Source organism: Chiloscyllium plagiosum, chromosome 3, assembly GCF_004010195.1.
Source record: "Chiloscyllium plagiosum isolate BGI_BamShark_2017 chromosome 3, ASM401019v2, whole genome shotgun sequence".
In the NCBI taxonomy this organism is placed as follows: domain Eukaryota; kingdom Metazoa; phylum Chordata; class Chondrichthyes; order Orectolobiformes; family Hemiscylliidae; genus Chiloscyllium; species Chiloscyllium plagiosum.
In genome coordinates this window covers 136,272,681-136,283,810 of record NC_057712.1, presented here as the reverse complement: position 1 = coordinate 136,283,810, position 11,130 = coordinate 136,272,681, and the positions used below count along the sequence as shown (strand labels likewise).

The following is an 11,130-nucleotide window of genomic DNA, read 5'->3' as shown; positions in this document are numbered from 1 at the left end:
ATACTCTATGCTACTCTATCCCCACCCCCACCCTCCCCTAGCTTATCTCTCCACGCTTCCGGCTCTCTGCCTTTATTCCTGATGAAGGGCTTTTGCCCGAAACGTCAATTTTGCTGCTCGTCGGATGCTGCCTGAATTGCTGTGCTCTTCCAGCACCACTGATCCAGAATCTGGTTTCCAGCATCTGCAGTCATTGTTTTTACCTTTTTACGTCATCTATATAGATTTCAGTGAGACCTTTTTATAAGGTTCCATGTGGTAGACTGCTCTGGAAGGTTAGATCACACAGAATCCAGGGGCAGCTGGCAAATTTATTGCACCATTGGCTTGGAAGCAGAGGGCAATAGTGAGAAGATGCTTGTGGGTCTGAAGGTCTGTGACTAGTGGAGTGTCTCAGGGGTCGGTGCTGGGCCCATTGTTGTTTGTTATCTATATCAATGATTTTGATGAGAATGTACAAGGCATGATTAGTAAGTTTGCAGATGACATTAAAATAGGTGGTATCATGGGCAGTGAGGAAGATTATCAGACACTGCAGCAGGGCCTTGATCAGTTGAGGAAGTGGGCTGAGAAATGACAAATGGAGTTTAATATTAATAAGTGTGAGGTCTTACATTTTGGAAAGTCAAATCAAGGTCAGAGTTTCATGGTGAATGGTCGGGCTTTAAGGAATATAGTGGGACAGAGGGATCTTGGACCTCAGGTGCATGCCTCTCTGAACGTGGAGTCACAGGTAGACACGACAGTGAAGGTGGCTTTTGGCACACTGGCTTTCATCAGTCAGGGCATGGAGTATAGAAATTGGAAAGCACTATTACAGTTTTTCAGGACATTGGTGAGGCCTCCATTGGAGTACTGTATAGAGTTTTAGTCACCTTGCTACAAGGATGTTATTAAATTGGAAAGAGTGCAGAAGAAATTAACAAGGATATTCCCAGGACTCTAGGGACTAAGTTATAGGGAGAGGTTGGATAAGTTAGGGCTTTTTTCTTTCGAGCATAGGAGACTGAGGGGAGATTTTTAGAGGTGTATAAGATCATGAGAGGCATGGATAAGGTGAATGCACTCAGTCTTTTTTCCCAGGGTTGGGGAATCAAGGGTTAGAGGGGAAAGAATAGATGGGAGTTCGAGGAGCAGCTTTTTTATGGGAGGGTGGTACATATATTGAATGAGCTGCTAATGAAAATGTTTGAGGCAGGTACATGAACAACATTTAAAAGGTATTTGGACAAATACATGGATAAGAAAGATTTAGGAGGATATAGAACAGGAGCAGTGAAATTGGGTTAGTGTCGATGCACCAGTTTGGGCTAAAGGCCCGGTCTTCATGCTGTACTACTCTGACACATTTTACTGTGGAGAAAAGAAATGGAGGCTAGAGAACTTGGAAATAATATTGATGTTTTGAAAACCGTTTACATTATGAAAGAGGAAGTGCAAGAGGTTGTGGGGATAAACCTCCAGAACCTGACAAAATGTACCCCACGATGTTGTGGCAAGTTCGGGAGGAAATTGTGGGGCCCCTAGCAGAAATATTCGTGTCACCTATAACCATGTGAGGTGCTGGCAGAGTGGAGAGTGGCTGTGTTGTGCCTTTATTTAAGAAAGGCTGTAAGGAAAACCCTGGGAACCTTTGACATGTTAATCTGACCTCGATGGTGGTTAAGTTTTTGAAGGTGATTCTGAAATGTAGGATTACATGTATTTGAAGAGTCAAGGAATGAATAGAGATGGTCAGCATGGTTTTGTGCAAGGGAATCATGTGTCACAAACCTGATTGAGCTTTTTGAGGAAGTAACTAAAACGATTGACAGCAGTAGACATTGTTTACTTGGACTCCAGTAAAGCCTTTGATAATGTTCTATATGGTAGACTAATTAGTAAAGTTAGGTCACATAGGGTTCAGGGAGAGCTAGCCAGTTGGATAAAAAATTAGCTTTGTTAGACAGGATGATGGTGAAAGTTTGTTTTTTGAATTAGAGCCTGTGACCAGTGGTGTTCTACTGGGATAGGAACTGCATCCGCTTTTGCGTATCATTTATATAAAGGACATTCAGGCACTAAAATTGATGTTATGGATGGTGAAGAATGTTATCTAAGATTGTGAAGTAATCTTGATCAATGGGCTGAGGAGTGGCAGATGGAGTTGAATTTGTATAAATGAGAGGTATTGCATTTTGGTAAAACAAACAATGGCAGGATTGAAACAGTTAATGGTTGGGCACTCGGTAGTGTTGTAGATCGGAGAAACCTCAAGGTTCAGGTATATTAATCTGTGAAATTTGCATCACAGGTGAATAAGGTAGTAAACATGTTTATTATGCTTGCCTTCATTACTCAGACCTTTTGATTATCAGACTTGAGATATTGTGTTAACATTGAACAGGACATTAGTGAGGCCTCAAGTGCAGTCAGTTCTTCGATAACACAATGGTTGGGTTTTTGTGCAACCCCATGTTACACAAAAATCATGCTTTAGGAATAGCACTTAGTGTTGGTGATGTAATCTCATTACTGCCAAAACAGATTTAAAAGTTTGCGATTAGACACAATTTCAACAATTCTTCAATCTCGTTACAGCAAGTTCACGTTGATGAAACATGCGTTATAAGCAGAACAACCTGTAGTGTGCATTTCTGGTCGCCCTGCTATAGGAAGGATACTATTGAATTGGAAAGGGTTCAGAAAAGCTTTGTGAGGATGCTGTTGGGAATGGATGATTTGAGTTAGAAAGATAGGCTGGAACCTTTTTCATTAGAGTGTAGGAAGTTGAGGGGTGATCTTATAGAAGTTGATAAAATCATGAGGTTCATAGAGAAGATGGATAGCAAAGGTCTTTTCCCTAGAGTGGGGAAGTTCAAAACTCGAGAACATATTTTTAAGGTGAGAGATTTAGAAAGGATGTAGGGGCAGCATTTTTAACACACCGGCTAGTGTGTGGAATGAACTACCAGAGGAATTGGTGAATGCAGATATGTTTACAACATTTGAAAGGCATGGATATGTACATGAATAGGAAATGTTTGGAGGGATATGGTCCAAAAACAGGCAGATGGGACTAGTTTAGTTTGGGAGCATGGTCATCATGGCCTAGTCGAAATGAAGAGTCTGTTTCCATGCTGTATGACTCAGATCAGGAGCTGACTGGCCCATGTACAACTCAAATTCCATGTCAGAAACAAGTTATTCCTTTTCTAATGCAGCTTGATGGCATTTTCAATGAACCCTTCGATCACTTTGGATTGTGGAATGATAGAGCGGTAATTAGCCAGCTCATCTCTAAGTAACTTGTGATGGAATGGTTTGGCTGGGAGCACTACTGTTTCTGGAGCATATCTTGAGTATTATTATCAGAATGTTGTAAAAGCTGATTATCCTTTGCAGCATTCTGTGGCTCCAGTCCTTTTTTTTTGATGATTTTTGAACATCTTGGAAAAGAGACACCCATCTAAATCAAATTTGTCCAACTACAATAATCTCTCAGCACCAAGTTATGGAGGAAGTGAATTATTCTAGCTGGTAATATTCTATAATGGTAAAATCTGCTCTGAGTATTATTAATTCTTTTACTCTTGAGATTCTTATGTACTGGATGCAACTGCAAACGCCAACTTCTGTGAACAAGCAACCAAGTTTATTAAATGAGTACAGTACAGACTTTGGTGGAACTTTTAACACACCTCGCAGGCCTTACAAGGTCATGGCAAAAGTTCTCTCTGAACAAAGGAGACAGTCTTTCCTTTGTACAAAAATCTTTACATCGCAGTTAAAAATGCCGACAAGACAACCCGCCAGCTATCCCCTCAGTCACATGCCACGCAAGCCTTGATTTGAATCTGCCTTCACCAGGCTCTCAGCCAGTTAATTCAGTTTCATAACCACTAGCTGCATTTTGTCTTGTTCTTTTGCCACTCAGCTTCTATTAGTGCCCACTGCTTTTTGAGCATTATATATGTGAAGAAGTAGTGATGGAAAACCATATTTAAGGGTAACCTTTCTTAAATGTTGTGCTTTTCCATAGATTCCTTATTTTGCACATGAATTTTTCTGCCCCCCACTTGCTTTTTTTTTCACTTTTTCTCCCAGAATGTTCTACTTCAGTTTGATTCTAAATCGTATTTACCTGCATATGATCAAGTATGCTGCCTAGAAATGTGCTGGAGTCAGGTTCAATTGAGGCATTCAAGAGGGCATTGGATGGTTATATAGAAATGATATGCAGGGATATCCGCTGAAAAGGCAGGGATTGGCACAAGATGATTAAGTGTAGGCACAATGGGCTGAATGTGCCATGACAGTCTGATATTATCCACCTAATTTCTCATATGTCTTTTTTCTAATTTGTTACTATGTCTTTTGTCACACCATGAACTCTGGATTTATATCCAACTCTGTCCACTCTTTGTGGTTCTGCTCGCCGAGCTGGGAGTTTGTGTTGCAGACGTTTCGTCCCCTGTCTAGGTGACATCCTCAGTGCTTGGGAGCCTCCTGTGAAGCACTTCTGTGATGTTTCCTCCGGCATTTATAATGGTTTGTCTATGCCGCTTCCGGTTGTCAGTTGCAGCTATCCGCTGCAGTGGTCAGTATATTGGTCGGTACAGATTCAATCAATGAGCATATCGACCTGGACCCAATATACCGACCACTGCAACGGACAGCTGGAACTGACAACTGGAAGCGGCAGAGATAAACCACTATAAATGCCAGAGGATACATCACAGAAGCGCTTCACTGGAGGCTCCCAAGCACTGAGGATGTCACCTAGACAGGGGACGAAACATCTGCAACACAAATTCCCAGCTCGGCGAACAGAACCACAACAACGAGCACCCGAGCTACAAATCTCACAAACTTTGAACTCTGTCCACTCTAAAGGCATCTCATTTTGCAGTTGCTGCTTTCCCCGTACATCTTTGGTTTCAGTCATCCCAGATGTATTCTCGCCTTCATTGAAATTGATCCCTTTTTCATCCTCCGCTTAGTCATTTTTGCATTTGATTGTTCCTTTATCGTTTTCTGTAGCCAACCTGAACCTTATATTATGTGTCATTGTCCTCTGAATGTACTCTGTGACGCTTGATTCACTTGAACTGCCTAATTCCACAGTTGGACCAGCCACATGTCACTGAAGCTGAAAACCAAAACCCTACCTGATATACAATGTTATTCCAAAAGCCAGAACACTGCATGGATTGTAAATACAACAGTCTTAGAGTAGGCAGGGGGATAGGTTCATCCAGTATTTGGTAAATACATATGTTTAACAAAAACCAAACTGGCTGTCATGATAAAGATCTACTTCCTATTTATGATGGAATCATGAGAATATTTGATCTTGCCATTGCCGAAGTTGTCACTCTGAATTGCTAGTTGAGCACATTACCCTTTTCAAGCAAGTGAAAAGATTCTGATTGCTTAGCAAGCAGAGAGGCACCTGGAAAGGATGGGGTTCTAGCTGAACTGATTGAGTGCAGTGTCTTATCTCCTGCCACACCTCCGTGACCACCATCACATTTGCTGGAGGATAGGATCTATTCCACACAGACTTCTTGCAAAAATGATGGCATTACACAAAAACACAAGGCAACCGAGGCCAGTGCAGCAAGTTCAGAATTCTCATTTGCGTGCATGGGGAGGCTTATATGGGGTCAAGTTTAACAGACATGGCTTACCCTATGTTTTAGTTACAAAAGGAAACATAGAAAATTGGTTAGACTAGATTACTTGGTGTGGAAACAGGCCCTTTGGCCCAACAAGTCCACACCGACCTGCCGAAGCGCCACCCATCCAGACCCATTCCCCTACATTTGCCTCTTCACCTAACACTATGGGCAATTTAGCGTGGCCAATTCACCTAACCTGCACATTTTTGGACTGTGGGAGGAAACCCACGCAGACACTGGGAGAATGTGCAAACTCCACACAGTTAGTCGCTTGAGGTGGGAATTGAACCCGGGTCTCTGGCACTGAGGCAGCAGTGCTAACTACTGTGCCACTGTGCTGCCCACCTTGACATCATATTCATGGCCATTATCAGAGTTGGACTGAACAAAATTTTGGAGAAAATTGGCTGTCCACTATTTGAGTATAAAACTAGGAGCAGGAGTAGATGCAAAAACAGAAGTTGCTGGAAAAGCTCAGCAGGTCTGGCAGCATCTGTGGAGAGAAATCAGTTAACTTATTGGATCTGGTGACCCTTCCTCTCAACAGATCTAAAACATGAACTTTGATTTCTTTTCACAGATGCTGCCAGACCTGAGATTTTCCAGCAATTTCCATTTTTGTTTCTGACTTAGAGCATTCGCAGTTCTTTTGGGTTTTTTTAAACAGGAGTAGACCACTCAGCTCTTCAAGACTGTTCTGCCAGTTAGTAAGTTCGTGGTTTACCTGTTGGTTTCACAAACTCCATGGCTGCTTCTAATCTTTCCATGACAATGAGGTCTCTATAGCTTGAGAGTACCCCCTTTCAACAGCTTCACAGTAAAAAGTTGAGTGAAGTATGGGCATATCTAGATGCCATATTCTTTGAAGTTTTCTTCTTGCTCCTGATTTTTGTCTTCTCTTAAAATATGGAGCCAATGAGTAAGCACTTCAGTCTGCCCAGACTGAAAGCAAAATCAACAATACAGTATGTTTTTAAAATGTTTCTTCATAACACCCACATCCCATGGTCAAAGCTTATTTATTAACCACCCCTCAATGCTCTTGAAGAAACTGCCTACTTGATTAGCTGCAGTCCTTTGGGTGCAGGGATACCCATTGGGCCATTAGGAAGGGAGTTTCAGAATTTTAACTTGGTAGCAGTGAAGGAATAGCAATATATTTGCAAAGCAATACAATGTGGCTTGCAGAGACACTTGCATGTGGTGATGTTCCTATGCACCTGCTGTCTTTGTATATCTATGCGGTGGAAGTTGTGGGTTAGGAAGTTGATATTGCAGGAGCTTTGTATTTCTGCAGTGCATCTTGTAAACATTGCTGCTATTGACGTCAGTGTTGGACAGAGTGAATATTGGTGGATTTAGTGCTAATCAATAGGGCTGCTTTATCCTGTATGGTGTCAAGTTTCATGAATGTTGTTTGAGCTGCGCTTATCCAGGCAAGTGGAGAGCATTCTATCACGCTTTTGACTTGTGTCTTGTGGATGATGGACAAACACTGAGGAGTCATAAAGTAATTTACCACAGGATTCTTTGATCTTGATCAGAGAACTCCCACACTGATGCAATGCAAGTCACTTGCACAAAAAAATCCTTTACAAAGACTAACTTTTTCTCCTTAACCATAAAATGAGAATATCAATTATGGGACTGGGTGTAACATCTCCCTTCATCACCTTAAACCCACCCCATTGAAGTATTTAGCAAGTATTGCTACCTTGGGTTTACAGTAGCAATTTGACTATATGCAGAATATGATGTGTAGAGAAAGCAACTACAATCTTTGGTTGGCATTCAGGGCAGTAAGCTGACTGTTAACGGCAAGTTGTTTTTAATGAGGCCTGTGTCCTTGGCATTTTCTTCTGTAGCTGTAAAGTATGGATAATGTTCAGCTATCAAAAATGAAGTTCAACAATTTTAAATTCTTTTGTTTCAGTCCATCCTTAGCATCTTGATGAAGAGCAAAAATTACTAATTTGACTGTTCTCTCTTAAAGCGACACTCCAAAATGTACAAGCATTCGTCATGGACAAGTCAATTCACTGGCTTGAGCTGGATTGCAGGTTGGAGAACGGGCATATTCTTCAGGATATGCTGTATAGGGAGCTTGCTGGAGCAAGAAGACCAGTGGAACACTTGAAGATTCCAAAGGTGTTTGAGTATGAAATGAGGACTATAAGCAAATTTCCACAGGGTGACACCAACGACAACTGGAAAAAAAATGTTGGCCTTTTGTATGCTACCATAATAATTGGTGCTTCCAGCAACTTGGCAGCAGGTGCACTGACACCACAGCTGGGGTCAGAGAGAGCTTTCAGGTCTGATGGATTTGACGTGAACTGTGCTAGGACCAGTGTCTTGGTGAATTGAAGAACCAGGACTGTTGAGAAGACTTTTTCTTTTGGAGGGGTGGGGAGTAAAAGTTTTGTGATTATGAGGGGTTCAGGAGAAGGAAACAAGTTTGCAAAACAAAAAGATATGTTAGCATTGCAGGACAACTTATTTTGACATGTTAGATTCTAGGAGTTGGGAGAAGGATGAAAACTAGTACAGGATTCTACAGAAAACTAGTATTCATACTTCCTGCTCGCAGAATATTCTGGCTAGTATTTGTGCTTGTTTTTGTGTTTTTTGGTTTACTCTATACTGATGTGAACTTCTGCACTTTGTCTAGTGTAAATCATGTATAAGTAAAATTGCCTGATTGTAGTCTATATAATCTATTTGATGAACACTGGTTTACCCAGTGACCTCAAGTGTGCTGTTGAAAAATGGCCATTAGGGTAGAAGTAAAGTTTCAGATCTTATTGTGGAATCGGGAAATGAAAAGATTTTGGTTTGTTGCAGGTCCAGCAGCAGCCAGGTGCAAATAAACGTCCCAGTAACAGTGCTCCACCTCAAACCCAACTCAATAAAATCAAATACTCTGGAGGGCCGCAGATTGTGAAGAAAGAGAGACGTCAAAGCTCATCTCGCTTCAACCTAGCAAAAAACCGAGAACTTCAGAAACTACCAGCCCTTAAAGGTAAGGTAAAATATTCCAAGAACCATGTTTTCCTTCCTCTGGTTTTTAATTTCTTAGTCATAAAGGTATACAGCATGGAAAGTGCGAGCAGCAGCGGAGAAGGAGCGGGGGTAGTGGAGGAACTGATGTGGACCGGAGGGGCAGCCGGAAAGGAAAGGCGGCTAAACCAGAGACTCTTACTACAGTAGTGTCTCCCACCCACCCTCCTCCTCTAACCTAATTAATAAGTAGGAAAAGCGGGAGTGATGACCAGGGGACTGCCAGTAATAAATCTGGGCAGTCGCTGAACCCGAGACACTACATGTGTTGTGCCCCCCCACCCCCCCCCCCCCCCCCCCCAACCAAAAATAGGACTCTGGTTTGTTAAGGTAAGGAATTTCTATTTCTTTATCAGTGAATGGTTAAATATTTTACTTTTTTATGGTTTATCTATTGATTGGTTTTTAGAAAAAGACTATAGCAGAGAGGTATCAGAAAGTATTTTAACTCAAACCTATATAAAGTAAATAACTAAGCAGAGATGGCTGGGCAGGTGATGTGCTGTGGCTGTATGATGTGGGAGCTGGCTGAAGCCATTGTGAATGGCAGTGACCACATCTGCAGCAAGTATTGGTTGCTGGAAGAACTCCGGCTCAGAGTTGATGATCTGGAATCTGAGCTTCAAACACTGCGGCACATCCGGGAGGGGGAGAGTTACCTGGACGCTTTGTTTCAGGAGGCAGTCACACGTGGGAGATTAAGTAATTCACATTCAGTTAGTGATCAGGGACATCAGAGTGTGACTGTTAGTGAGGCCGGCAGGGGGAACTTGAGTTCAGGAGTGCAGGAGCCTCAGCCCTTGACCTTGTCCAACAGGTATGAGATTCTTGCTCCCTATACGGATGAGGAAAAGGGCTCTGGACAGGATGAGCCAGCTGACCACGGCAGCATGGTGCAGAAGGCCATTCAAGGGGGGAGAGCAAAAAGACAAGTAGTTGTTATAGGGGATTCTATAATTAGGGGGACAGATAGTATCCTATGCAAGCTGGATCGGGAGTCTCGCATGGTGTGTTGCCAGCACGGTGCCAGGGTGTGGGACATCTCTGACCGGCTTGAAAGGATATTGGAGCGAGAGGGGGAGGATCCAGTTGTTGTGGTCCACGTTGGAACTAACAACATAGGCAAAGCTAGGGTGGAGGACCTGTTTGGGGGTTATCAAGCATGAGGAAGGAAATTGAAGTACAGGTCCTCAAGGGTCATAACCTCCGGATTACTGCCCGAGCCACGTGCCAATTGGCATAGGGATAAGAAAATTAGGGAAGTAAACACGTGGCTAAGGGATTGGTGTGGGAATGGGCGATTCCACTTCATGGGGCATTGGCATCCGTTTTGGAACCGGGGGGATCTGTACCGTTGGGACAGTCTCCACCTGAACCGATCAAGTACCAATGTTCTAGCGAAGAGGATAAATAGGGTGGTCAGTAGGACTTTAAACTTCTGAGTTGGGGGGGAAGGGAAAGTGAAAGCGACAGGGAGTATGGAGTTAAATGGAAAGATAAGCAGGAGGATAGCATGTATGCAGGTGGATTTAACCTTGAGGCAGATTAGGAATGCAACAAAAAGGAAGGATAATCTAGGACATCTTGTGACTTCCAGTATCTCTAATGATAATGTTAGCATTAAGGCACTTTACCTGAATGCTCGTAGCATTCGTAACAAAGTAGATGAACTAACGGCACAGATCATCGTGAATGATTATGATGTGGTAGGCATCACAGAGACATGGTTGCAGGGGGTTCAGGACTGGCAGTTAAACATCCAAGAATTTATCGAAAAGACAGGGAGGTGGGCAGAGGGGCCAGGATGGCCTTGTTAGTTAAGAACAAAATTAAATCTATAGCACTGAATGACAGGGTCGGATGATGTGGAGTCTGTGTGGGTGGAATTGAGGAACCACAAAGGCAAAAAAACCATAATGGGAGTTATGTACAGACCTCCTAACAGTGGTCAGGACCAGAGGTGCAACATGTACCGGGAAATAGAAAAGGCATGTCAGAAAGGCAAGGTCACGGTGATCATGGGGGACTTCGATATGCAGGTGGACTGGGTAAATAATGTTGCCAGTGGATCCAAAAAAAGGGAATTCTTGGAATGCTTACAGGATGGCTTTTTGGAACAGCTTGTCATGGAGCCCACAAGGGAGCAGGCTATTTTGGACTTAGTGCTATGTAATAAACCAGACTTTATAAAAAATCTTAAAGTAAGGGAACACTTAGGAAGCAGCAATCATAATATGGTAGAGTTCAGTCTGCAGTTTGAAAGAGAAGGCAAAATCGGATATAATGGTTTTACAGTTAATTATGAGGGCATGAGAGAGGAACTGACGAAAATCGACTGGAAGCAGAGCCGAGCAGGGAAGACAGTAGAGCAAAAATGGCAGGAGTTTGTGGGTATAATTGAGGACAC

General features: G+C 42.7%; 1 protein-coding gene across 2 annotated transcripts in view; it reads left to right on the top strand.

Annotated features, from left to right (window-relative positions):
- ppp2r5d (protein phosphatase 2, regulatory subunit B', delta) overlaps positions 1-11,130 on the top strand; it is a 141,433-nt gene that overhangs the window by 22,591 nt on the left and 107,712 nt on the right. For both annotated transcript variants that reach the window (XM_043687399.1, XM_043687401.1), the window contains exon 3: positions 8,508-8,685. In XM_043687399.1, the coding sequence (XP_043543334.1) occupies positions 8,508-8,685 (178 nt within the window). The remainder of the gene's footprint in view (positions 1-8,507; positions 8,686-11,130) is intronic.